This window comes from Penicillium hordei (genome assembly GCF_028827395.1).
Source record: "Penicillium hordei strain IBT 12815 chromosome Unknown utg000001l_segment0_segment0, whole genome shotgun sequence".
Taxonomy (NCBI): Eukaryota; Fungi; Ascomycota; class Eurotiomycetes; order Eurotiales; family Aspergillaceae; genus Penicillium; species Penicillium hordei.
Genome location: NW_026623142.1, coordinates 83,081 through 110,484, shown reverse-complemented (window position 1 = coordinate 110,484; position 27,404 = coordinate 83,081). Strand labels below are relative to the sequence as shown.

The following is a 27,404-nucleotide window of genomic DNA, read 5'->3' as shown; positions in this document are numbered from 1 at the left end:
TTGAAATTTACAAACGCGTAACTTATCTCGGGACATCGGGATCCACACTTAGTCCAATTAGGTAATTTCTAGCATTCCAAGGTTGTCGGGGAAGCACTACGTCTACGATCGGTAGAACCTATCCATGGATACCTCCTCGGAAGTAGGTAGGCTTGATAGATCAATTCTGCAGACCCCAGTCGGCAGATCGCTCTTAACCCCCGCTCTACACCGCTGGGTACGACACATGATCTTCAATGTAGCATGCATCTGCAATGCCTGATGTTTACCAAATTAACGTGCCAATCATCAGAAGATCTCATTAGCCTTCAGCTTGAACCTTCAAGATTTTACCTAATGGTTTTACCTTGCATGCAGGAGCTTTCAGCTCCGCCTTGTCTCCTAATTTGCCCGGCATACTTGGTGGTCGGAGCTAAACCGAGAAGCAAAAGCAATACATTAGGAGCAGTGATCATGGCTCAACATTCACGCCCAGAAGTATATCTTTGTTCCTAATTTCAGAGATTTATACTGACGACGATTTTGCTGAGCCTTAGGTCATAATTCATAATGGGAGACATTGGAATAGACTCACGGCCATGCATGCCTCCAATGGTACCTCAGGCGTTGCCGTTGGGAAAAGGAAATATGTTTCCCTCTGATGATGCACATGTAAGTAGATAGACTAACTAACCGGAAGGGAAGCACTGTCTAATCGATGGGAGTCAGTCTGTCAGCGTGTCTCTTCCAACTTGGGACTCGGTCATTGGACTATCACGAAAAGAAGACTGGGTATTGGAGAAGCTGTCATGTAGCTATCCACGGTAAGTAATAATCTGTTACATCAAAGATGATCAAAATGTTGATCATGGGGACAGTTTTTACCTCAATAAACAAATCCGTCACCTTGCCGATGCTGTATTGCAACGGCTTCAAATCACCGACAAAAACATCGGTTGCATGGTGTTTCCCTCTCCCAAAACTGGTCAAGGATGCACTTCCCTTCTCCATGCAGAGTCTGTGAAAAAGCAATTGGGACTGGAGTTGGTTCGATTCCTTATACCTGCAGAGTTAAGCACTCCAGAAATTACTGGGGCGCATTGGGCCAATTTCTCTGCTGTTCTTTTCCACAACGATCTGAAGAAGGCCGCTATGGGCTATTGGCGTGATACGGGAGCAGGTCTTTCTACGCGTCATGCGTCATTCTGTCTCGAAAATTTTGACTACTTGAAATCCGAGGCCGTGAACCCTGAACTGCGGACTCCAGCGCCCAAGAAAATAGAATCCCATCGCCAGATGCCAGGGTATTCGACTCAGATGCAGAATGAAGAAGCAAACAAGCAAGTGATTCAGACCTTCATTGCACAGTTAGCAACTTCGGAGCAGCCAGGACAGTCTGCGGTGGCAACTAGGGATGTGTTTCTCTACCCCACTGGAATGAATGCAATTTATTCTCTGTCGGAGAGTTTGGTCTCGCTGGAGTCACACGCCCAGGTGGCGGCGTACGGATGGCTGTACCCAGAAACTGTCGAGGTACTCCGACAAGGAGCGTGGAAGAACGTCCTGTCGTTTAAATACGGGACAGAAAAAGAATTGGACCAGCTGGAGAGCATGTTGCTATCCGGCCAACGGATTCACACTCTCTTTTGTGAGCTGCCCAGTAATATCAAACTCTCGTCACCAAATCTACACCGCATCCGCGCTTTAGCGGATCAATATGGCTTCATTGTTGCCTGCGATGACACTGTCGCTGGCTACGTCAATATAGATGCGCTCCCCTATGTAGATGTCATGATATCGAGTTTGACCAAAACTTTCAGTGGAGGTTCCAATGTGACCGGAGGAAGGTATGTTTCTGAACCCCCATCCATTGGGTGAATTCATCTGACACATTTAGCCTGGTCATTAATCCCAACTCCCGTTATTACGGTACTATCCACGCTGTTCTCTCCAACAACTACGAAAACATCTATTTCCCTCTTGATCTCGGCACGCTCTTGCATAACTGCCAAGACATTGCCTGGCGGGTGAGGAAATGCAATCAGAACACGCTCCCTCTTGTCAACTTATTCACAGAGCACGCCTCCATTGCCCAAGTGAACTACCCTTCTATTGACCCAACCGCTCATTTATACACGAGACTCATTCGCAAAGGCGGTGGCTATGGTAATGTCCTCAGCATTATCTTTCACCACCCCAGCAGTGCAGAGCGATTCTACAATGTTCTAGATGTCTGCAAGGGGTCTAGCTTTGGTACCAATTTTACACTGGCCATCCCCTATGTCCAGCTAGCAAATTACTGGAACCGTGACAAGGTGCCTAAATACGGAGTGCCCCAGCATATTATTCGGATCAGTGTTGGGATGGAAGACAGCGAAGAGTTGATCCAGACCATGTCCAAAGCTCTTGATGAGGTTGTGAAACTTGAGTCGACAAGCACTTGAATTTCTGGCATGATAGATCAATGTTAATCGTTAAACCCTATTCTAAGCGCGTAATTCTGTATCCAAGAATAACCACCCAATGTACCTGCTAATGGGTGTATGGCGTATACCATCTATATATGCCATTCCTTCACTGCTGATTTCAGAAGAAAGATCCTGTAATTAGTATAATAGACAGTACTCGTTTGTATAAAACATGAAGAATACTAATTAGCTTAAAAGTCCAGACTTCCTACCACAATGCGGTAAATACGATCGACATATCTTGCATGATCAGCGGTTCCTTCTGGTAGATGACCAATGTCGACAACTAAAATGACAAACCCCGCTATTTCAACAATCTGTGCAGACCTCGATGAACAAACTGTAATATACACTTTTGTATGGATGCCTGGTATCCATAATACCTGGTTTCTACCATGTATTCGGACTTGGTATTCGACAGGTTCCACTATGTTCCTTCAGCTGACGTCCAGCTTCAGCTCAAGAGCCGAACATGCACGATAGATTAGTGAAATAACATCTTGGAAATTGACACGTCTGATTTGCTTAGCGTATTTTAAATGACATCCCGAAACAGGGTTTCAGAGGATACTCTTCTTCTTCTCCCACCCTCACAATAGCAAGATTCCTACAAAACAAATACACATATGCCTTGCAGCATAGGTGACAACAATGCTATCCATCCGACCTTTAAAACACGCGCCCAGGTCCGCTGTTGATTTCGGGGTAACAATCGACAATATTGACCTCGAGAACCTGACCGGTATAGACCACTGTCAACACATTGTGAGACCCCAGCTAAACGATTGAATAGATGATGACTTCGCCATCATTCGTGACGCTCTATATAACCATCATCTTATTCTATTCAAAAATCTACCGAATCTCTCCCCCAAAGCTCAATACGAGCTGACCAAACGTTTTGATCCGTCCTCCGAAGCGTACGGCCACGACAAAACCTGTAGTCATGACATGCACAAATTTTTCATGGGAGTCCCCGACCAGCCCCAAGTCCAGATTAAGGGACATGGCTTCGTCGATTCTTTCATGGGCCTCCACAACATCAAGCTGTGGCATCCTCACCATCGTAATTCTCACCGTGAAGTGATTCCCGAGGACAAAAGTGACGCATATACCCGCTTCAATCGCTGGCATATTGATGCGGCGTTGTATGATCTCAATCCGCCCAAAGTCACTACCCTTATGGCGGTGAAAGTGCCCCAAGGACGTCGCCAGACAGTATTATACGATGATGGTTCAGGAGAGGAGCTGGATGCATCTCTCGCAACCACAGCGTTTATATCTGGTGAGAATATGTTCAACATGCTTTCTCCGCAAGATCAGGAATTTGTCCGCACAAGCAAAGCTGAATACGCGCCACATCCGTACGTTATTACCCATAGATGCAAATTGTAACTAGAAAAAAAGCCGCTGACCCGATGAATAGATTCAACTGGTGCAAACCCGCCAAAGTGCACCCCACCGGTCTAAGCATATATACCGAAGGCCTCGAAATGCCCGAATCCGAACTACCCCCTATAGACCCTTCCAAGATTCAAATTCTACCCATGGCCTGGAAGAATCCGGTAACTGGTAAGCTATCTCTACAGGTCCACCCAAGTGCAATTCGCAAAATCCATCTCGAGGACGGGAGTATTATCGACAACTTAAAACAGGTTCGAGATGTTATCTACTGTCTTCAACGTCCTGCAATCAGCCCGCAGTATGTATATGCACATGACTGGGAGGAGGGAGATATGGTGCTTTTCAATAACCACGGTGTATTACATACAGTTGTGGGATCGTTGAGACCGGATGATATAAGAATTTTTAGGCAGTGCAATCTTGCTGGGTCGGAGCCCCCAGAGGGGCCGTGATCGTTTCCCTTTTCCACTCTCTGCTGTATGCACCTAGCTCTTGAATGCGACACCTTTTTTTTTAAAAATAAAATATCACCTAAAAAGCTCCGCCATAGAATGTCTCGACTCCCATTAACATAGCCCTTCTCAGTCATATAGGCATACACGAAGTGAGAACTGTCTCAAAGCTTCTGCCAACGTAACGGTGTTGATTTCCGCAATCTATATCAAACTGCCCGGGATGCGAGAAGGACATTACCCTTTAATTACAGACTACTCAGCAACTGACTACTTAGTGAATGATAGCCTATTCTACTGGAACAGACATGCTGAGAGCCCCGTGTAGGCCTAAGCCCACGGCATATTGGCGACGAAATGCCAAATTGATAATATTCTTGAGGTTAAACTTTACAGGACGAGGTGCAGGGCTCAAGATTGCATGATCAGGACTAACATTTCACAAATAAAAGGCATAAACAACGAAATTTGTCCAAAAGGCGGTACTATAGCTTCTGCGCAATAAAGCAAAACTGCGGGGCATCATCGGAGTCCACCTCCGGAGGTGGCACGAAAATCTCCATCCTCTCATCTACAATCTCAAACCCATTTTGAGCCAAGATATTCCTCCAACCAGCTCGAGAAAATAAGGTGTTCAGCCCTTCCTTTCCCATGAACTTCCTTGTGACAGTTACAGCATGTCCATCGGCATCGAGGCTGCGGACAATCTTGGCTGGATCATAGTCATCGGCCGCCAGGACTACCATGCAAAGGAGACCATTACTCTGCAGCCAAGTTCCCCAATTCTGTATTATGCCTTCGATATCCTCTCGGTATTTGCCAAACAAGGCGCGGATATTGAAGATGGCATCAAGGGGCTGTTCGGTTGGGTGTCGGTAGGTGCGCATGTCGGCTACATCAAAGGTTCCCAAGGGCACATTCTCCTTGCTCATGGCAATCATGCTTGGCGAGATGTCGATGCCCTTCACCTTGTGCCCTGCGTCGCTCAGGGCCATTGAAACGGGATTTCCTGTACCGCAACCGGAATCCAGGATGTTGGCTTTGGGGGGCAGGTATTCCAGGGCTCGGTTGATGAACTTCAGGACGACGGGGTCCTTCGCGTAGGCATCCTGGTAGGAATGAACGATTGACTCATATCGATCAGGTCTCGTCATTTTTGAGAGTATGAGGGACCTGGGTGACGATAATGGATTTACTTTGGTTATTGGCTGAGTGGGAGGTTGGGTGAGGTATAGAGCGAGCAGAAATACTGAGATCGGAAAAGACGGCAAGCAATTGTTAAATAGAAAGGATGTGAGAGGATTTGGCATTCCCTGCAGAAATACATTACCATCTGTCGTGTTTTTGTTCAGTACGAAGAACTCTGTTAATGTAGATCTCACTGATCTATCCCAACTAATATTATTCATGTTTCATGACAACAGAGTATTGTATTTCTATAGTATAAAAAATGAGAATCGATACTAGAACTACACGAGGGCTGTTAAATACTATGTGAGTTAAGGTAGTATACATACACTCCAACGAGTTCTTGTTATTAGTAATATCAACTAGCATTAGCCACTCGACAGCGATAACACTACCTACCGTCTCTAGCCTTTATATATAGGGCCGAAAGTGACATCTATATTACATATACCTAGGTTACTTATCAAGTTGTAGGCCAAGAGAAAATATAGTTAGAAGAGAAAGAGATAGTAATACCGTATTGGATATTGGATGGAGGAATGCAACATTAATGACTACATAAGCCAAACGGCGGTGTGAAATTTTCAGTTTTATATCGACAAGGATAGTCGTAGTGGCCTTTTTGGTGGTCATTTGTTCAGATATTTCACCGCTTATTCCAAGGTTGATGTTGCAGCTAGAGTATAGACTGCAAAAAGCATAATTTGTGCAAGAGACCTTTGATGAATTGTCTAGTTGTGTGTTTTAGAGAGTCTGTATGGCTGCAGCTTCCAGACTACGCTTCGCAAGATCAGTTCTAGGGCTATCACGACCTCGTACAACGCGGTTAACGTTCTCCTGCTAAAGGCTTAGTAGTGATCACCAGTACATTAAAAGAACACAGTTATGATGATGACATGTATCAGAGTAAAGGACTCGTTGGTAGTGAAGTCTCTATTCTATAGGCTTTCTTTCGGCTAAAATATTCCTTTGATCCTGTAGAAATTGCAAAGTCGCACTGGCTTCCTTCCCTTTCTCCAGAAGGTACTTTGAATAACCGGCACAAATGTGATCTCGGCACAGAAATACACAAGTTATCCTTACAAAGGAGGTGTGCACCTTTTTGGCCTAGTGGTAAAATTGGGGTGTAAATAACTACATGTGATACACCAAGCAAACAACAACCCCGCCACGCTCCAAGGCACCTCCTCGTTCGGAGACGGTTAGAAAATCATCTGCGTAGTAGTCTGCAGTTTTATTGCGCCTTTCGCTGAAGTTATCGGTGTATGTCTGCCCAGGCATTGTATGATCCTAAGACCGAGGAAGAGTACCTTTTCAGCCTCTAATATACAATCCCCTTCCTCAGGCCTTAGGTGATGATTCAGATGAAACGTTCAATAGCGATATAGATGGCTTGTGAGCTAATATTTCGACAACGGTTGATGCCGACTGGCGTTAGTCTTCCAGTATATTCGAGATTTTCAAAACAAGTTCAAAGTCGGTTTCCACCAGAGCAGAGCCTTCTTCAGACTGGGAAAGAGGCTTTTCAGCAGGGCTACGCCATGCATCGCCAAGGTTCCTGACAGCTTTTATGCATCGTTGAGAGTGCAGAGTGCAAAATACCGCTAGAGGCTTGAGAAGGCCTGAAGCCATGGCCGCGAGAGAGTGTGTCACAAGATAGAACGAGATATCAAGTGGGAAAAAACCGACGATGCAGAGGAGGGAGTTGTGTGATAGAACGTAGTATGGAAGTGGGAGATGGTCGAGTTGTAAGACGCTTCGCAGAAGAAGTTGGACTACCCCCAGGGCCGCCCGGGGTATTATAGCCCTGTTGTTTCATTTACACCTAGGGCCACGACTAAAGCGCTTTCACGATCCCATTTCGATTATATTTCGATGAATTAATTCTTTACTCACTAAACCTTAACGCTAGCGCGGTATCTAGTTGGCCAGAAACAATAGGTAGAGACACCGCGATCTTGTGAAGTAATACCACGCCAAACTGTGTTTATTCCTTCGATATTTCATGTAAATTGGCTTTTATTAATTGTAGCTTAGCGCTACAGGCTCCTGTGCGTGGTTGTATATAGTCCCTCTTACATCTGTCCATCTCTATATCGGAGCACACCCGTAATTCAAACCCCAAGCGGGCTAACGAGGCACATTACTCCTCCTCGTCATCCGGCCCCCTTGCTTTCCTTGACGATCTTCTACTCGAGAGCAAAGGCACCCATGACGGTGCTAATGATAAACACCTAGTGCAGCGCTGCATTATACTCGACGAGGACGGCACGTAAATCCTTAGCTGGGACGATGCGGCGTAGGCCGGTGGCACCGGTGTTGACGATAGTTTTCGTCGATGACACGGGTCAGACCGGCGATGAACTTCTGGCCGGAGACGTTCTCGCCGACGGAGACGAAGATGGCCCCGCCGAGTTGCTGGTAGAAGAAGACGAGGGAGACGCAGACGGGGATGTCTTGGGGCTTGAGGATGGTCTAGACAGTGATGGCGGCTTGCTGTATGCCTAAGTCGATGCTGAAGCCTAGGATGATCTGGCAGCCGATCTATATACCGGCGCTCGTGTCGACGCGCTTGATAGAGATTAGTCCGGCGCCGAGGGGAATCAGGCACGAGGAGGCCATGGTAAAGGGATGGGGTGTAGTAGCCTAGCTTCCCGATTAGCTGGCCGGACAGGGTTTTGCTGGCAACTATTGAGAGGACCAGCGGTAGGGTGCCAATGCCGAACAGTACAAGTAGTAGGATGATGCACCAGTTGCCCCAAGCGTAAGTGCTGCCGCGCCATTATCGCGGACGTGGGCTTCAGTGCTAGGAGTATAACAAGTATGGCGGTGCCGCCGATGCTCTTTTCTCCCCTACATTGGGACGGGCGTGGACTTTTTCGAGGGCTCCGCGATCTTTTTCCCGGTCCACCTATACTGGTGAATATTGCACCTCCCCAATTGCGTTGCAAGGGGTTGGCTGAAGATAGCAGACCCTGCCCAACATCATCAGTAAGACTAGCTCCTCTCCATTGTCCATTTACCCGGCGATATGATACAAGGTACATATAGATCCTTTGGCTGCTCTTCTAATACAATTACCCTGAATATAACCCACTGCAATTAAGAATAAACAAACATCTCTGCCAAGGAGGAGGTTCCCAAGTTCCAAGGTTCTCCCCGGGGCCCAGCTGACGGGTCTACTCGAGCCTAATCTGATTTGCAGGGTTGCATTTTCTTAGTGCCTTAGGCAATGAACGTATAACAAGTAAAAGGGTTGACTAGCAAGTATTCAGTGCTTCGTGCTTCTATCAAGAGCAGCTTATGCTAGGAGCATTGGCTGAGAACATGGACTTGTTTGAAGTCGGTTGAGGTAAGCACACTCAAAAGGACGCTAAACACCCGTATCGGTTGTAGGGAAGAGCAAAACATCTCGTGTAACCGCTGAAAGAACCGAGAAGTTATGCTAATGCTCTTTCCATAAGTGTAATGGATTTGCTTTCTTTCCAAATTAGTCCCCTTACTTAAGGGGAGCGTCCGTTTTGAAGTTTGTCTGTTTCTTCTCGAGTGAGCAGCCTTCAAGGTTCGCGAAAGCCTTCGTTATTTTCATAATGCTTTGGTTCGCATAATCTAGACAAAGATGTCAGCAACTTAAATGCCACACATGAAGAATAAACACGAACAGCAACCAACAAGCATCCAGATGAAATTGAAGAAGAAGTAATAGAACCAAAAGTAATATCTTTCTGGTCGACAGTACGAGACTTCAAGCAAACTCGTTGCATAGTAAAGGACATCGCCATATACCTGACCCACGGAAACCACAAGCTGCAGAGCATAACGTGCCGGATGCTGTACTGCAATACAATATGCAATACAGAAGGCAAGAGGGCCCCAACCGAACTAACAAAGTAGTTAGTAACAGGTAAATTCAATACTCGGACTAGAGATATGCGAGCCTACTGCAGTAATAAACTCCATAGAAACTAGGAACGCATCGGATGTCATATAACGAGAATCGGAAAGAGAATATTCCTTCCATAGCTGGCCGAATAGTTCTTGGGAGCTTGCAAGTGTTTTATGATTTACAACAAAGTATGCCTCGAAAAATAAGTGAATAAATCCCGCTTTTTTTTTGTATATCAGTGACCTTATGCTCAAAAGTTCGCATCTGGCCAAGGAGAATGTAGAACTTACTCAGGCACATCCAAACGAAAGCAAGCTTGTCTGACGGACTGGCAGTCGGTCGCACGCGACATATGATGAACAAGGCTGTTCCCAGTACGGCTGCCCATAGACAGCCGAATTGAGTAATTATCGAAACTGCAGGGCTTTCATTCTCCACATATTGGGGTAGATATATGGTAGGTGGATAGTAGTTGTGAGAAACCGAGGTTGCGGTATTGGTGAACTGAACTGGATCCGCCATTGGATTTTGGATTGTGTGGGTTTTCCTCCTGTAACAAGAATTATACAATAATGAAGGATAGCTGACGGTCATTAAGTGGTATTTATATTGATCCAAGAAAGTCCCGGGGCCCGCGGACCCCGGGACCTTCGCGGATACTTGTAGAGCCGTGTCGACCCACTAACAGAGTAGTTATTTTGAAGATATTGCTATTCAGACATTAAACCCGTGGACCTTAGTGCTGAGCCCTCGCATCTGCCTTTTCTTCTGTCTTGAAGTTGCACATAGGTGCGTGAGTGGGCGCTGGCGAAGGATTAATCTTGCCTACCTGCGCACGTGCTGAGCGTAGGCGCGCCTCACAGCGGCCAAAGCTCTTGATGCGGTCTAGAGAATGCCAATAAGTGAATGGCTCTAGCCAGAAGTCCATTAAATTTAGTCAGACCAAATTCAAAGCGTGTACTATAAGGCTTGCCAGTGGGCTAGGCCAGGGTGCCTGCAAGTAAACCGTGCTCTATCTGATGAGGACCGTTGGTCCAGTTGGTTCCTTCGCTACTTCTGAAATCCCCCTAAGTTGTATGAATTTATGACTTGTCCGTTTTACTTACTTTCATTTAAATCTTGCTTTCTCTCCACTGACCTCGTTATGGCGACAACTAATGCGACATCCAGCCATTGGCCATCTATGAGAACGGAACCCACCTTTACACAGCTAACTAACCATATAATATATTGAGTCTATCAGGAGTCTCTAGTTATATTACATCTGTCTGGTAACGTCAAATTTAGGGGTTGTCATCTAAGCAAGGGTGTAACTTGAAGGTCCCATATTAACTCCATTGGTGATGGTACTGGGGCTAGTAATTCTCATTTTCTTGGAAGGTTAAGTGGCAACCCAATATACATATCAAATTAAGTAGTCAAAGGCTTTCCCCATCGGCTTGTATATTGTGATTTATTGAGTCATGGATGGTTGTGTTTGTATACGATTGAATACTTTTATACTTTCAATATCTGCTTCACCCTTAAGATTTATGAGTAGCGGACTTGTATTCGCTCAGATAGAGTCCCCCCTATGTATGTGCTTCCTACTAAACCTTAGGTTGCAAGCCTTCTTTCAACCCCCCAGGATATGATCTGCGACATTCTTCTAGTCGCGCATTTTCAGCGATATGCCATTCGATCTGCTTTCACGTAACATCGTACTAAATGGGACCATTTCTCTATAATATTAAGTTGCCTTACCGATTCTACGAATCTGAAAACCCCCTAGTTATCAGCTTGTATTGTTGCCCGAGATACTATACAACAATGTATTTTACTGTCTGAGGATTTTGACGATCAATATATCGAAATTCTTTTACGTGCCGCGGAAACAAAGGTCAATGGCATCTGTGATTTTGATGAGCCATTGGATGAAGCATGTGTGAGAGTCTGTCTGAATGAACTGAAAGAGGAAATTATCCCCGGCTCGTCCTTTGTCAAGTATAAATTCTTCAACGCGCAATACTACCGCGGACAAGTCCCACATCATAGAATCGTTCCAGTCTCAACTAATCGACTCCATCTCCCATGAGACACCATTAGACCGTTTGAAATCGCGAGGCAGTGCACCGGTATCTCGGCCTTCGGCTTAGTATTTTACTTCCAAGATGTTGACAAACAACTACATGTTCTAGTGGGAGGTGAGGACGTAGCTTTTGTCGTTCTCCCGCTTGACCGACCGGATCCTCCTGAGCCATCCCCGGCGAAATGTGTTTCCTCTAGCAAAGAAGCAATACACACTGGAACTGGTGATGACAGAGCATATGACGAAAATTGGATGCGATGGTCGAGTGGTTCGCTGCTGTTCCTGGCGACGATAACTAAATCGCGGCATATCTCTTCGCTTTAGTATCCTACGGAATCACAAGGTTTGGAATCCCGACAAAAAAACATGAGAATGATATATGACAATCTTGGTATAATAGTGAATTCATTTGGTAAATCTAAGTCTGTAAAAAAGATAAGGTATCATCTGGACAGTTGGTGGCTTATGGTCGGTGTTTCAAGTGGAATTATAAGACATGAGTCAACGGCCCGGGTGGGGCAGTGGTAGCGCGTGAGACTTCTAGCACATCTGTTGAATTCATACAACATAGGAGTGTACCTCAAGAGTAACCCTTGCGTCAGGTCGTGACATTGGGCCGACGATTCGTGGCCTAGGCAGAATCGTTCATTCAGGCTCTAGAGGACAAGGGTCGACGCTAACATGCGGCTTCTGCGTGTTATCGTGACGATTACGAAAGTGATATCATGGATATTGCCCCAGTTTTCTGGGGTTTCAGAGGATTTTACATATTGAATATTTCCCAATCGAGAAGTCACGGGACCCTTACTTTGCCCCCAAGTTGAGTCTCAACAATAATCTCCAACTTCTCGGCCGATCCGAAAGAAAAGGGGAAAAAAAGAGAGAGGGAAAAGAGAGAGAGAAAAAAGGGGCTTTGAAGCTTGGATGCTTGTATAATATAGCTATCAATGATGTATTCGTAGAAACTAATAAGCCGGTCTCGTTAAAGTTATAGATATTGTCGGAGAATTCAACGTATTATTAAACATAACATAAATTCGGAAAAAGAAAAAAGAAAAGGAAAAGCTGAAGAATAATATACTATACCTTACACCCCACTGGCAGTGTCACCGGGGAGATATTAGCCCGCGTACGGAAACATCACGATGATCACATTCTAGGCCCACTTGCCCCTCTTTTCGCCCTTCCGAAATAAAAAGGGTAGTTATAACGTGGTGGTACTTGAGATAAACTCGTACATAGACTATGTATAAAGGACGCACTCGTACCAAGCTCGGAAATTCTGCCGGGATTAATATAAAGATCAGCTTACCTACATGTAGGTACGTCGGCCTTAACCCGAGACCCGAGAGGGCCTACACCGTTCAGAACGTCTATGCTTCCGCGCCAAGCCCTCTCGGATGGAGCTAATATGTACCACGAAGACAAGGACTTTCTAGGTTGTATTAAAAAAAATCATTTGAATCCAAAAAAAAAGGAGGGGACAATATAGGTACGAATGTGACTATATGTACCATGTACATATGTGACGTCCTTAAGGACTATATAATTAAACATAATTAAACATAATTAAACATAATTAAACATAATTACATGATTAAAACGAAACTCCAATGCCTCCAAGTGTACGGTCAATAACAAAGTGACAATACAATGCATACCATGACATGACAAAAAGTGGCTCACGTAGCGTTGACCCCGCATCAAGAAAGTCAACGAAAACCAAAGACGAATTTGTTCCAAGTATAGTAAGGTACCAAGTGTATATATAAAAACCTTGGAGATCCCCCCTCCGCTTTGTCTTTCTTGCATCTATTTGTGATACCCTTTCTGTGAAACTATGTCGCTCTCCACTACCATTAAGACCCCCAATGTCACTTATGAACAGCCCCTTGGCTTGTACGCTTTTACCCCCCCCCCTCATATCAATAACCCCGCTCCCTCCAATTACTAATTGGTTCCTCGTTTTAGGTTCATTAACAACGAATTCATCAAGGGTGTTGACGGCAAGACCTTCGAGACCCTGAACCCCACCACCGAGAAACCCATCACCTCCGTCCACGAGGCTTCCGAGAAGGATGTCGACATCGCTGTCAAGGCCGCCCGCGAGGCCTTTGAGGGTCCCTGGAAGAAGGTGACCCCCTCGGACCGTGGCCGTATGCTTACCAAGCTGGCCGACCTCTTCGAGCGTGATATGGAGACCCTGGCTTCCATCGAGGCTCTCGATAACGGTAAGGCCGTCACCATGGCCAAGGTCGATATTGCCAATGCTGCTGGCTGCCTGCGCTACTACGGTGGCTGGGCCGATAAGATCACTGGCCAGACCATTGACACCAACTCCGAGACCCTCTCCTATACCCGCCACGAGCCCGTTGGTGTCTGTGGTCAGATCATCCCCTGGAACTTCCCCATTCTCATGTGGGCCTGGAAGATTGGCCCCGCTGTCGCTGCCGGTAACACCGTAATCATTAAGACCGCTGAGCAGACCCCTCTGTCTGGTCTGTACGCCTCTAAGCTCATTGTTGAGGCTGGCTTCCCTCCCGGTGTCATCAACGTTATCTCCGGCTTCGGTCGTGTTGCTGGTGCCGCCATCTCTAGCCACATGGACATTGATAAGGTCGCCTTCACCGGTTCCACCCTTGTCGGCCGTATGATCCTGCAGGCCGCCGCTAAGTCTAACCTGAAGAAGGTTACTCTCGAGCTGGGTGGCAAGTCCCCCAACATCGTCTTCGAGGACGCCGATATTGACAACGCTATCTCATGGGCTAACTTCGGTATCTTCTTCAACCACGGCCAGTGTTGCTGCGCCGGTTCTCGCCTGCTGGTCCAGGAGAGCATCCACGACAAGTTTGTCGCTCGCTTCAAGGAGCGTGCCGCACAGAACAAGCTCGGCAACCCCTTCGAGGGTGACACCTTCCAGGGTCCTCAGGTTTCCCAGCTCCAGTTCGACCGCATCATGGAGTACATCAACCACGGCAAGAACGAGGGTGCCACTGTCGCCCTGGGTGGTGAGCGCCACGGCACCGAGGGCTACTTCATCCAGCCCACCGTTTTCACTGATGTCACTCCCGAAATGAAGATCGCCCAGGAGGAGATCTTCGGCCCCGTCATCGCCGTCACCAAGTTCAAGGATGAGGCTGATGCCATCCGCATTGGTAACAGCACCAACTACGGTATGTATTGTTTATATTCATCAAACCCTGACGTATCATTCTAACTGTATTCAGGTCTCGCTGCTGCCGTTCACACCAAGAACATCAACACCGCCATCCGCGTTTCTAACGCTCTCAAGGCTGGGTATGTTTCATCCGATCAAGTATTGCTGTAACAAAGCTAACTCTATTGTAGTACCGTGTGGATCAACAACTACAACATGATCTCTTACCAGGCTCCCTTCGGTGGCTTCAAGGAGTCCGGCATTGGCCGTGAGCTCGGTTCCTATGCTCTGGAGAACTACACCCAGGTCAAGACTGTGCACTACCGCCTGGGCGATGCCCTGTTCTAAAAAAAAAGAAAAAAATCACCAAAAGAGAGAAAACAATAAATTACTGGTAATTGGGTGATTCAATCCAATGAAATGATGATACATGATTTTCGTTTTGTATATAGTCCAAATTGAATAACTCTGGTTCCTATCAACGGCCTGTCTGATGCCTACATACATACATACATACATATGAGGTACCCCTTGGAGCATTATACATTAATTTGTGGGCAGACCTGCGGCGGTGTTCCCATGTTTCTATATATGCGACAGTCTACAAAACAGTAGGTATGTGTAGCTTGGTTAGTCTACATAATAATACTACCTTAAATTACTACAGATGCATATTTGCTTTATCATTCTAATATTGTCCTTAAATTGCATTCCCCCGTTCCACCGTAGACTGCTATCGCGGGGTCGGTACATCTCCCCCCGAGAATCTCGGTGGCTGCAACAATCGACTCCGGGCTAACCTCGGCAGGATTCTTGGCAGTATTATTCCGTCCATGTGGATTATTTATCAAGCTGGAGGATACCATCCAGTCAACCTTGGAGATACATTTGAAAATGATCGTTACAAGATACATCACAAGTTAGGATGGGGTGGCTTTTCCACAGTATGGCTTGCGAAAGACAGAGGGTCAGTTTGTCCCGCACCAAGTTTTCTCATTTCTAGCTAATCTCACGCTAGCCGAAATCAATAGGTCTCCTTGAAAATAATGACCGCAAATTCGTCGATATCGCGAGAGCTGCAAAATTTAAACTCTCTAGAGAGGCAATCTCGAAGAGGGCTTGCTTCGAACTATATTATTCAGCTGCTTAATACCCTCACTCACAAAGGGCCCAACGGGGTCTACCAATGTCTTATATTTGAATTACTTGGTCCTTTAGTTGATAAGATCCTCTCAGAATACCACGAGTGTCACGATAAGCTCCACCTAGAAACCGTACTCCGAATTTCTACGCAGCTTTTGAAAGCTATCAATTTCATTCATAGTGCCAGTATATACTATAGAGGTAAGGGCTTTTCCCCCTCTATAGTTATTCCCTAGGGTTAGCGCTATTTTACTCACTTTTTATTAGATATTAGTAGTCAGAACATTGCATTCAGTTGCACTTATCTATCCAAACAAACCGAAGAGCAGCTTTTTGATATTCTTAGATCCCCGGAAATTAAGCCGCTAAAACGGATTAATAGTACGCCTCTAGGGAATAAACTACCGGCCTAACTGATTAAGGTAGTAGAATAGACCGAGTAGATAGACGAGGATAACGAAGATATTCTGCTCCTTGATTTTAGAGAGAGTTTCTACCAAAGACAGGAACCTTAGAAGCTAGCCCAGTTAGGTTTATTAAGGGTACTAGAGACAATTTTCACCGACTACTTTGATTATTTGGCTTATACCAAGCGATACGTAATATACTTGGGTACTCGATCGAAGCTATTAGTCGGTAGACGTTACGGGAGTCTGATATAGGCTCCTATAAAAATATAAGCGACGAGGTAAGCCACTAATATTTGCTAGGTTTCCTCAATACTAAAAAATCTAAACGGCTAAGCTTATCAAAGCTTTCTAAGCTACTCGGGACAGCTTCCGAGAGTAACTCTTTTACGACCACTATTCGACGACTCGAAGGCGCAAACCGGGGACTTACTACTAAGGTTGAACGCGGCCAGATATATACAGAGGAATTACTTGAGGTAAGGCGACAGTGTGAGGCAAAGTGTCGCGGGATTTATAAGGAACTCGATAATAGCAAGTCCTTAGTAAAGCAACTAGAGAAAGACCTAAATCGTGCGTATATAGGGATTGCAGAAGCTATAAAGACATTGAAGAACAACCAGCTTCTAGAAAAGAAAGAATCATGCGTACAAGAGGATATTTAAATTTTAACATAGCGCTCCATCAAGTTGCTTAGAGAGCTATTGCCTCTCTCCTGGCAGTCGGTACTCCAGGTTCATGCTCCTGAGCCCTGGTTTGCAATTATGCTGGTGAGCTACAGTCTTTAATTTTTTTAAATGTAAACGGTGGACCTGTGAATTATTACATCAGGTTAGTTATGCCTTTCTAACCTCCCCAAATCCGGTATCCACCAGTAGTCCTATATATAACGTTTTAACAGTCGATAGGTAGATCACCTGCTAGGAAATCTAGTACGGAACTCATCCCAACTAGTATCCGAATGGACCATTGGGGTGATTGGTATTGAGATGTGTCTCTTCTGACTACCCGATCGAACAGAATATTGTGGCCTTTGTGCTATTATTCAGCCGTTGATACCATGAGGATCAGACATGACGTGGATGCGGAATAAAGGTCCGCAGGCTAGTAAGAATCCACATCGTTTATCCGACACATAGCAACCGCCGAGTATCGGTCGTACGGACTGACAGTCCCGTACGAACCGCCACGTCCACCCGTAAGGGTAAGGAGACTACTTTCAACAGCAGTCTCCTGAGGATCTTCAATCAATCAATCATTTCAATCCACATTATATTGATTCCGCTCGACCACTCTTCTCAGCATATTAGGCTATACGAATATAGCCTGTAGACAATTGTTTTATGACTTTATAAATCAGATTTTGCATTCTTGTCGGATTGTAGGATACTGGTATGTGCTAGTATTGAGTTGTCCCATTGGGATTCATTGATGTGTTCTAGCTGGATCTCGCTGTTGAAGGGTTATCAGATTTCGGGAGTCGTTAGCCTGTTACGATGCTCGTATGCTAAGCATACTCCGTTTACTATACAGAAACAAAGAGTAAATGGGTGTTACGCACTGCTAACTGGTCACAGTTAGGTTAGATGGTTCCGGGTATACTTGCCTTAATACTCAGTTATCCAACGTCCACGATCTGTTCTCTCAACCGTACAGTTGCCTAACAGGCCTTACTGCAGGATAGATCCTTTCGAGGTATCGAGGAACGATGCCAGGTAGAGCGCCGAATAGATCTATACCGAAGTATTGGTCTGCTCGTGAGTGTTGTCAAGTTATCATCAAGTTAAAGAGTCACAGTAATCCAAAAGGTAAACACAAGTAACAATGTACGAATTGAAGACGAAGAACTAAACTAAGTACTTGAGGGAGTGTCCTTATACATCCTTCATTTCCTACTCCACAAGTGACTCCCCTGGAGTCACTTGTGGGAGTCACGGTCACGCGTTTCCGTAGTACCCGAGTGGGTAATTGTCAGTGTAGGTGTTACTAGTACTGGTTTGTAACTTTACGGTACAGTGTATGCGGCATTGGGGGCCGCCCGCATGCCCAAGTGGACACTAATCTAATTACATGACATATAAGACAAAAAATTAAAGAACCAGAACTTGAAAAGTGAGAGAAAAAAGCCTAATGCACTTCAAGTACCAATCTTGCTGTCGGCCTAGCCTATAAAATCACGCTCCGCCTTTTCCCCTCCTCAAGTGTCTTACAGACCCCTTCCGTAAATCGTCAGCCTGACGCCCCTGTGCTATTTATCCTCATGGCAGCTTCTCAGGTGGCAGGGCAAAGCTCTGTCATTTCCTCCACGGACCTCCCAGTCCACGCGGGCAAGCAACAACCCGCTGAATACGACCTCGACCAATGTATCGCGGCAATAAAGGGCGAAAAAGTCCCGTCCGATGCGACCTCTTTTTGGCATCGTAGAGCAGTCATCCGCGGGATCCGTGATTCATATCAATTTGCAACAAGCCCGACAATAATTGAGCTATGCTCCGGCGACGATGCCCAATCTCATCAGTTTTCTCGCGCTCGCAATGCTCGCCTGATCATGAGTAACGTCATCCCCGATATGCAAGCTCCTGCCACCGAGCCATACTGCATTTGGTATCCAGAGCCTGCATCGGAAGAAACCTACCGCGAGCTCGCCCGTCGATATCCATCTATGCGCTATCAAGTCGGCCGCGCATGTGCTGCTGCTTTGTATACGGATCTTTACAAAGAATTGGATCTTCTGCCAGATGTCTCTATTGCTGAAGAAGCCCGCAATGCTGATAAAGACGCCGAGATTTATAAAATCATCACGTCGGCCCCTCAAAGATGGGCTGTTATGGATGACTTCACTCGATCTGTTAATCTTAACAGCCCACAGACGCCCGCGTTTCTAAATGGCAATATGAAGCCCCGATGTGCCTTGGGCCAGCGTGTTCTTCCTCCCGAAAACTTGCCAGATACGACTGCCGATGATATTGACATTGAGGAAGATGGATTTATTGGGTTGGAAGAAAATATTAGCAAAGCACAACGCGACGCTAAACTCGGCCCAGGAGAATCTGAGTATCTATGGATGCCCCTTCCGCCTGATCTTCCAATTATTGATAAGCGCCTTCTAACGCAAATGGCTGTATGGGAGGGTAATGTGGATAGATACGCTCGATTGATGCATCCACGTAGGCTCAGAACGCAAACTGAATACAATTGTATTCTTCGTGGGATCTATCACCATACAGGCTTTGCTAGATGGTGGGCCTATCAGCTGGAAACCAACCCTGGGCGAATCATCTCCCCAGGAAAATTGCTTAGTGAAAGCAATAAGCGCGAGTGTCAAGAGATTCGCACCGCGATAAATGCTCGCAAAATCATGAATAACGATATCTCTGATATTGAAGATGACTCTAACTGCCTGCCTTGGCTTATCTGGTGGCCGGTACGGCCTCATGAGAACACTTTGCGTGAGCTAGCTAGCAAGTGCCCTTCTATGAGACAGCAAATTGCGATCACCTCCATACTTTGTGACTACCAATCGCTTTTCATGGCGTTGAATCCCCCTCCACGTGAATCCTATTTCGAGGCTGCCAAACAGAGCCGAAACCCTTACTACCTCCGATATCTAGAGGAGTTTGTTAGGGAGCGTTCAATTGGAAGTAGAAAAATCTTTGAGTTCAACCCTTATAATACCACCAAGAAAACAAGTTTGGAGCCTGATTTGGAGCCTAGGGATTTTCTGACCCATTCGTCTATCAAATTTTCTGATATGACTGTTCCTTGGGGGCAGCATCCTAGAGGCGAATGGGACTCCCCCGGTATCTATGGTGGTCTGCCGGTCGACCCGGGAATTGTGGAGAGATATATGTGGCTGTCAACTGAGACTGCGCAGAAGATTCAAGATGAGTATAGGGCATACAGTGGAATTTACGGCGATAGCGCGGATACTGGCTACTTGTATATTGATGATGATGATCCGGATAATGAGCTTTGGCTGAAGCTCTCACGTCCTCTCCGGCCTATGACATCCTTTGACATGAAAACCTCGGATGTAAGCTAATTGTTTTGAATCAATTGATTTTCTCAAACATGTGTTTATATTAACCATTTGCCGGCCTATCATACCTCTTTGAATTACATCTTCGTGGAAAAATATCGTTTGGAAAGTCTCTGACCATCGTATTGGACCGCTACGGTGAGTCTCCTTTGGGTTTAGTGTGGGAAAAATACAGCCTATTTTATCACTAGACCATAACAAAAACCTCGGTTCTTGCTTAGGGCCTAGGGGGGGCCATATCCCAGTGTGACATTTAGTTATAGCCATTCTGGTTTAGCGTCAAGTGTCCGTGTACCTCGCCGTGCGTGGTTGTATATAACCCCCTGTTCCCCCGCCCCTGCTCGAACGTTCAATCTTTCTTCTCGCCCCCTTCTCCCTTGGCCTTGTAGGTGAGGCATTTTTGCTATTGATCCGGATCACCGAGCTCATGAGCTCCGCCACCCCCTTTTTCGTGGACAACTCATCTGCGTCGGCAATTTGCGACGACCAAAGGTTCTCGCAATGAGACGGCCAATTTTTACCTAGTGTTCCAACACCCGGCAGCCTTTCCGCCTCGGACTTCGATTGGTCGGGCTGCAGTTTTTTGCGCATGCTGACGCAGTCGCTTGGGGGATTCTTTCAGGAAAATCTTCCCGAGCAGCGGGGCTACAAATCTGCCTCACCACTAACGCGAGAGAGTCTTATCAATGTTAGCAGTCGTAGTGAAGCGAATGATGATCGGAATCGGGTCACCCCGGCTCAATTGACTGATTAGTCTAGCCATAGGAAATTTCGAGCGTTCCCGCCGCCACGCCTTTTTTTCCCGGAGAATACATTCTCGCTACAATTCCTGATGGTTTCATAATCGATTGGTCGAGAGTAAAAGTTGATCTAGTGTCATAACATGATCTCCAGTTGGAGGAAGAGATGTCTTTCTACGGCGTTGGCACGACTGGTGACAAGAACTCAATCGGCTTTGGTGGTCATCATCAGATAATGACGTACTGTTGGTTGATTAAGCCTACTCCGTGTCCCAAACATACTCACGATGGCAGACAAGTCTTCTCTGAAAATTCCGTGGAGGCTTTAGCCGTCTAAGACAAGATGTCTACAACGATCCTTCGAGATGACATGGTCGTAGCGTTTGATTAGGAAGCCAACATCTTTACCATTTTTTATTCGCTTCGTTTTTTGTCTCATTGTAAATGGTATTGTTGAATCACATAGGTTTATGCGATTCTTGCTTCGGAATGAACGCAAACCCTCAATTTTCGAGAAAGTCTTTACATCATATCGATTCGAGGGGCGTTGAACCATCTTTGGACCCGCTTCTTTCTAATATCTCACTGAACTTCGGCGTCCCCTCACAAATCTGAATTTCGCGAGATAAAGGAATGATTTATCTCAGAATGGCCATCACTGTCCACAAAGATCCGTGCTTGGAAGATGCAATTGCATTGGGTGACTGGTGAAAGCGATCAACCCCAATCTGATGCACTTTAGGAAGCTGAATTTGTGGTAGTTTTCAGATAAGGTGTAATCTCCTCTATCGATGGCAGACCAAGCTTGAGTTTTTTCTATATTAGTTATGTCGGATAGTAGCTCTAAGCTTGGTCGATGAATGCCATTGGTCTTGCCCCGAAGCCGTAGAATTGAGTCGACTCTCGGAAAAAATCACAGAATATTTTTGTTTCCATCATAAGCGAATTTTCCAAGACTGTGTGGTATAACGGAAATCGAGCGCGAGGCATTTTGCTTAAACATACATGGAATCGGTCAAACCCGACATTGTACTGTATACCGAGTCCCAGCAGGCGCAATGACAATCGCTAGATACGCGAGAATGCTAAAAAGTGTATTACGAGTATCTAGACAGTTGGGAGGAAAGGAGTTTGAAAATGCGTATGGTGGCTCGGTATGCCTGTAATCTCAACACCTAAAGAGTTGTTCTTTCGCTGATATAGTTGAGTGGAAGTTGGACCAATTTCTTGATACACTCTGGGATACCGAGGGCCATGATATTCTACAAAGAGCTTTGCACCAGACACCTCAGCGGCAAGAGGATTATCAGAGCAAATACTATACCCTAGACGGAATATACACGGCGAATATTCGACGAATGCTTGAGCTGCAGGATGTTACACTCGAAAGGAGATTGAAAAATATTACAAGAATGGCGGAGAATATCGAGATTGCGCAAGGGCAGAAATTAGCTCGGCGAGCTAGACTCAAACAACAGAACGACAAAGCCGAACAAAGGAGAATCGAGAAAGCACAACGGAACTAGCAGTAAAGCGACCAGGCCGAAGAGAAGAGAGTCGAGAAAGTACAGCGAAACCAACAGGAAAAGTTCATTGTACTAAGTAGCCAGCTCGTCGACCTATAAAGCTGTGATGTGAGAGCTAAACCGCTAAAGCAATCCTGCTAAAGCGACTGGTCAAAAGCATGCTTTCCTGTATATCTAGACCTAGAATAGCCATAACTCTTCTGTCTCACGGATCAGCTTCAAGCAGAAATAGATAATCATCGCCACCTTAGGGGCTTGCCTGGGCTGGGCGGTTGAATTGGAAGATTGTCGGGGTACTTGACGTTCAATCTCTGTAAGAAAATTCATAAAATGTCTCTAGCCCGTGATATGATTGCGTGCAATTTGGAGGGCGTAGTTAGGAGAATATGGGGTGGATAGTTGAGCACGCCTGTCCACGTAGGGAGCTGATCCAGGTAAAACGCACCCCTTCCGCCCGCTACCCTATTGCAAGAAAGCGTTCATCCGCGATAACATCCGCGCTCAATGGAAGCAGGAACTGAAGTCATCAATCAAAGCCAAAGGGGCTCACTTACGGAATATTGATAGCAGTCAACCCAAGATCTAAATAAGAACGCTGTACGGGGCTCTACCGAGGCACCAGGCGTGCCTTTTCATCCCGCTCCGCACGGGCCACAATTGGTTGTTTACCTATGCACCTATACGTACCGGATTTTCCCTAGCGTGTGGGGCTTTCCTATTTGATCTGCCGCCGCTTTTATGAGGGTGCTCAGGCTCGGGCTCACTGAGTACAACAGATGTCAGCATGGAGTCAGATCAGTGATCATGCTCAGTTCAGTCACGTCAGAATCACTGATACCAGTGGACTTAGTGAGTGCTTAGTAAGTGCTCATTACGTCCATGGGTGCTCTTCCTGATTACTCAGTGATACTTAGTTACCTAGGTACCTAGGCTTCCGGTGAATAACTCCGCGAGTATAAGACGTAAGGAGATGTTAAAGGTATCGTCGTAAAGCCCAAATGACTCCCTATCCGGTGTTTATCCTTTTTAGTGAATTCTCATCGCTGGGTGTAGCATGTGATTACACTCATATGCAGGTTAGATAGTCGAGCGGCGCTCCGAATGACTAAGTTGAGACGTATAATGCTTGAGGCGACGGCTCCTAGGCTAAGGTGCATGTTCGAGTATAAAGTGCGAGCAGAAAGGGCGAAACCCAGCTGGAGCAACGCAAGCATATGCTACTTGACCTACCCACTTGGGCCTATGCGAGAGAGGTGAAGAGTTAGTAACAGACCTGGTACTAACAGACTCTGTCATATGACTGTGGTCTGAGATTCCTGGATAAGTTGCGCAGTGCGATAGACTGGTATTGTAGAGCTGTCTAGGGCAGAGCTGCTTTCCAATTTACTAGTACAGGTACCATAGTTCATCCAATTTTCCCGCACTGTGCTATGTGTCTGGTTTTCAATGATCTTTTTTTTTGGGAAATTCTTTTTGAAACTTTTTTTGTTTTTCCCTTTCCCTCTTTTTTTCCCTTTCCTATTTATTATTTATTATTTTCATGGTGGCCAATTGGAGGCTAGCGTGTTAGACTTATCAGCAGCCGTCACTCGAGAAAGAGGTAGTGGTACACGGTCACCGTGGCACATGTTTGAGCAGAAGACCAACAACACAAATTGATAGAACAGATTCGTAAGGGAGTTGTGGAATGACAAGGACTGGTTCAAAGAGAGATATGAGAAAAGTGAGAAAGGCGTACTTACCGGTCAGCCCTTAACAAGCGCTTATTTTCAGATACGGGTGGTGAATGCGTTTGTTAAATTTTGCGGCACGCTTGAGAATTGCCAGATAACTAGCAACATCGTCTTCTTCGAGCCTCTTTATAGCAGTGTGCACCATGCGGTTGACGGCCTCGAGTTTAAGGGTGAATTGTCGATCGGTATTTTGCTCTAATTTCTGGATATGCTGTTCCAGGTCACTGAGAGGCATCGAATGCAGATTGTCTGGGAGCTCCTCTGAGCCTTGATTTTGAGGTGTGATTCCTTGCGACCCAAGGATGCTGACATATTGAGCCATGTATTTGCTGATTTTCTTGACATCTTGCTCTGCCGCGATAATGCTGGACTGATCCTCCAGCAGAGCTGCGCCCAATGAATCCATATCTTGGATCTCCCCGCAGATATCGTACATCACCGTCCAGAATGAATCCAAAGCGCCATATTGACTCGAGAGGCTCACGAAGTGGTTGCCGATGTTTGTGAGGTCCGTCTGCGACTCCGTTAGGTTGGCAATCGCCCCTTCGTTTGCCGCGATCGCTTGTGATAGCTTCCCCAGCAAAGACCCGAAGACCCCTGTAGCTACAATTCCTCCTATAAGCATGGCTCCTCCCAAAGGGCCAAGCACAGGAGCGGCAGCAGGGAAGAGGAAGGCGGCTATGATCAAGCCGAGGCCCACAATAAAGGCAGCCACTGAACCCCAGAGAGCAGCCGTGAGCTTCTTCTGCTCTTGCTCTTCATCGTTAAGTGTCTGTTGCAGGGCTTGAATCTCATTGCCAATATCGAGCAGCGCCGCGTTGATATTCTCGTTGACCTGGCTCAATTTCTTTGTCATGTTCGTCACCTGGGTGTCTGCTGCGCCTAAAGTATTGGATAAGAGTAGGGCGATTCCCTGGCAATGACCGATTGCAAATTTACTAGCTTCGTCCTGAATCTTCTGTTGTTTCTGAGGATTGCCAGAAGCTTTCTGCCACCGTTTAGAGTATTTCATGAGTTTCTCCAGGTAGATACCGTGGCTGGTGCAGAATGCCTGGATATTCTCGATGCACGGGAAGAGGGCAGTTTGGGTATCAATATAGGAGGCTTTCAAATATGAAGTCAACGTGTTCAGGTCGAGAATGACACCAGGTGCTGCGGCCCCAAGGTTAGTCACGCCCCCCTCGGAGATCCACTGAGTCCACGCCTGAGTTGGGCCCGAATTTTCATCAGCTGGGGGGTTGACGATCAACTTCCAGAGGTTCCCATCTTGTCGCGCGGCAACAAGCCCGGTGTCCACAGCCGTGAGATCAAGTATGGCATTTACCATGGTGTTCTGGCTCTTGATGGTATAATTCACAAGGCTATTTCCCGTGCTGTCGACGTTGGGAGCAATCTCGTAGAGAATCATATCCGCATCGTATCCCCATATCGAACCGTTTGAGTACGCTGCCTTCAAGAGATTAGGAGAAGTGCCATTAGCTAATGGCAGCGAGCTGAACTGCATGTTTGCCCCCACCTCCTGGGAGCTGTAGCTCAATGAACCGTCAACGTTTAGCATGATAAGCCACGATTTTAGGGTTGTGTTGTCTGAGGATAGTATGCTGTAAGGGACAAGGCACTTTGCATTTTCGGCCGGCACGCAGCTACCCAAGTCCTCCCATCCGGGATTAAAGATTTCTGGCCAGTTGTTCACAGCCTGCGTCAAGTCCGGGTCTCCACTGTTTCTGGGAGTTTTCGCCCAGACATTGCTTCCGATAGTGACGAAGAAACTGCCTTTGTAGGAGAATAAAGACGTCGTCTCCCCAGGGGCAGGAGTTCCGGGCATATCGTCAAAAAAACTCCACTCTTCCTCAATACTGTTATCTGTGCCGAGCGTGGTTGCTACGTATTGCACCGTTGAATTCAAGATGCCCACAAGAGGCACCGATTCCAAAGTAGCCGAGAATTTGGAGAGATCCGGTAGGTTCTCGATGCTGTCGAAATTGGGAACTATGTTGCTGATGGACTTTTCCATCTCCTCTACAGTCAATTTAACTGTGGACAAATTTATTTCTGTATCGGCCTTAAATTGCTGGTTGACATCGAGTGGCTCAGCGGCTTGTGCTTTCTTTTTGGCGGCTCGTTTTTTTGCCTCAGTATCCAATTTCCTGGTTTTCTGGCAGGCTTCGTAGTCTTGGGTAGAGTGTTCAATCATCCTCAGGATGTTATGTCGAATACCAAGTCCGAATACATGGTAGAAACCAGGTAATATACCGGGAACATCATATGACATTGGGTACCAGGCATACCATACAAAAGTGCATATTACAGTTAGTCATCATGGTCCGCACAGATTGTTGAAATAGCGGGTTTTGTCATTTTAGTTAGTTAGAGTTGTCAACATTGGTCATTTATACCATACATTGTTCGTACACCAGCTTTCCGTCAGTTATGAGCCCGGAATCGTTCTATTGAACCCAGCTATCGTCGAATTGAGGTCAAAGTGACACTACATCGTCACCCCCGTCGCCGAAGCCAACCCCTAAACCAACCCCTGAATCAAGAATCGGAAGCCTATCTATAAAGGACAACGAACATCAAATGGCTGAATACCTCTCCGCGGGTACATCCTCTCGCGTTATACTAAAGGATACAACGATATAGGATACATAGCTAGCTAATATTGAATCGATTGTAGTGCAATTCGACGTATAGGAGCTATGTGATCCTAGCAATAATAAGAGACCAGAGCTACCAGTAGCACCTAAGAAAGTTATCTCAATTGCAGAAGCACAAACATAGTATAAAGACCATTAGGTCGATATATACAAGATGCTGCAAATAGAATAGGCCAATAACAACGTGGCCTATACCTAGCAGAAGAAAGGACTAAACGTAGTAGTGACAGCTATTCGGAATAGCGTCCACGCTAACTACCAACCGTTTATTATCGACTTTAAGACCCCGTATAACCTCCTCTATAACCTCCGACAACGGTTCGCCGCCGAGTGTAATCCAACAAATATAGCTAGGCTTCGTTAGCTTTAGCGTACCCTAGATCGAGGATTAGATCGGAATACCGATATCGATAAGTGGTTGTTAAACTAGGAGACTGTATAGGTAAGGTATAAGAGAGCGAAAATACCGGAAGTAGATGATACTCTAACTCAGTTCCTAGATACTATCTTAGTAATATCCCCTAGGTTTTATAAAACATAGACCCTAAGACTATAAG

The 27,404-nt window shown here is 46.1% G+C and overlaps 11 protein-coding genes across 11 annotated transcripts; 5 read left to right on the top strand and 6 right to left on the bottom strand.

The window, feature by feature from the left end:
* Positions 1-549: 549 nt before the first annotated feature.
* N7537_000042 (pyridoxal phosphate-dependent transferase) lies at positions 550-2,423 on the top strand (the record flags this gene model as incomplete). Its single annotated transcript, XM_056891100.1, has 4 exons — positions 550-651; positions 709-803; positions 858-1,826; positions 1,877-2,423. The coding sequence occupies 4 exons, from the start codon at positions 550-552 to the stop codon at positions 2,421-2,423; spliced, it is 1,713 nt and encodes a 570-aa protein (XP_056756095.1).
* Positions 2,424-3,098: 675 nt separating this feature from the next.
* On the top strand, positions 3,099-4,303 carry N7537_000041 (TauD/TfdA dioxygenase family protein; the record flags this gene model as incomplete). Its single annotated transcript, XM_056891099.1, has 3 exons — positions 3,099-3,189; positions 3,241-3,811; positions 3,874-4,303. 3 exons carry the CDS (start codon positions 3,099-3,101, stop codon positions 4,301-4,303), a joined length of 1,092 nt encoding a protein of 363 aa, XP_056756094.1.
* Positions 4,304-4,788: 485 nt separating this feature from the next.
* N7537_000040 (uncharacterized protein) lies at positions 4,789-5,457 on the bottom strand (the record flags this gene model as incomplete). Its single annotated transcript, XM_056891098.1, has 1 exon — positions 4,789-5,457. The coding sequence occupies one exon, from the start codon at positions 5,455-5,457 to the stop codon at positions 4,789-4,791; it is 669 nt and encodes a 222-aa protein (XP_056756093.1).
* Positions 5,458-6,925: 1,468 nt separating this feature from the next.
* Positions 6,926-7,123, bottom strand: N7537_000039 (uncharacterized protein; the record flags this gene model as incomplete). Its single annotated transcript, XM_056891097.1, has 1 exon — positions 6,926-7,123. One exon carries the CDS (start codon positions 7,121-7,123, stop codon positions 6,926-6,928), a length of 198 nt encoding a protein of 65 aa, XP_056756092.1.
* Positions 7,124-7,771: 648 nt separating this feature from the next.
* Positions 7,772-8,113, bottom strand: N7537_000038 (uncharacterized protein; the record flags this gene model as incomplete). The annotated part of the gene is made up of 2 exons (XM_056891096.1): positions 7,772-7,947; positions 8,044-8,113. The coding sequence occupies 2 exons, from the start codon at positions 8,111-8,113 to the stop codon at positions 7,772-7,774; spliced, it is 246 nt and encodes an 81-aa protein (XP_056756091.1).
* An 877-nt stretch (positions 8,114-8,990) lies between these two features.
* Positions 8,991-9,899, bottom strand: N7537_000037 (EXPERA domain-containing protein; the record flags this gene model as incomplete). The annotated part of the gene is made up of 4 exons (XM_056891095.1): positions 8,991-9,100; positions 9,154-9,373; positions 9,434-9,597; positions 9,668-9,899. The coding sequence occupies 4 exons, from the start codon at positions 9,897-9,899 to the stop codon at positions 8,991-8,993; spliced, it is 726 nt and encodes a 241-aa protein (XP_056756090.1).
* Positions 9,900-10,113: 214 nt separating this feature from the next.
* Positions 10,114-10,305, bottom strand: N7537_000036 (uncharacterized protein; the record flags this gene model as incomplete). The annotated part of the gene is made up of 1 exon (XM_056891094.1): positions 10,114-10,305. One exon carries the CDS (start codon positions 10,303-10,305, stop codon positions 10,114-10,116), a length of 192 nt encoding a protein of 63 aa, XP_056756089.1.
* Positions 10,306-13,285: 2,980 nt separating this feature from the next.
* N7537_000035 (aldehyde dehydrogenase family protein) lies at positions 13,286-14,950 on the top strand (the record flags this gene model as incomplete). Its single annotated transcript, XM_056891093.1, has 4 exons — positions 13,286-13,344; positions 13,417-14,618; positions 14,673-14,742; positions 14,794-14,950. 4 exons carry the CDS (start codon positions 13,286-13,288, stop codon positions 14,948-14,950), a joined length of 1,488 nt encoding a protein of 495 aa, XP_056756088.1.
* A 3,462-nt stretch (positions 14,951-18,412) lies between these two features.
* On the top strand, positions 18,413-20,194 carry N7537_000034 (uncharacterized protein; the record flags this gene model as incomplete). The annotated part of the gene is made up of 1 exon (XM_056891092.1): positions 18,413-20,194. The coding sequence occupies one exon, from the start codon at positions 18,413-18,415 to the stop codon at positions 20,192-20,194; it is 1,782 nt and encodes a 593-aa protein (XP_056756087.1).
* Positions 20,195-22,068: 1,874 nt separating this feature from the next.
* N7537_000033 (uncharacterized protein) lies at positions 22,069-22,457 on the top strand (the record flags this gene model as incomplete). Its single annotated transcript, XM_056891091.1, has 2 exons — positions 22,069-22,072; positions 22,135-22,457. 2 exons carry the CDS (start codon positions 22,069-22,071, stop codon positions 22,455-22,457), a joined length of 327 nt encoding a protein of 108 aa, XP_056756086.1.
* A 1,752-nt stretch (positions 22,458-24,209) lies between these two features.
* Positions 24,210-26,204, bottom strand: N7537_000032 (uncharacterized protein; the record flags this gene model as incomplete). Its single annotated transcript, XM_056891090.1, has 1 exon — positions 24,210-26,204. One exon carries the CDS (start codon positions 26,202-26,204, stop codon positions 24,210-24,212), a length of 1,995 nt encoding a protein of 664 aa, XP_056756085.1.
* Positions 26,205-27,404: the final 1,200 nt, after the last annotated feature.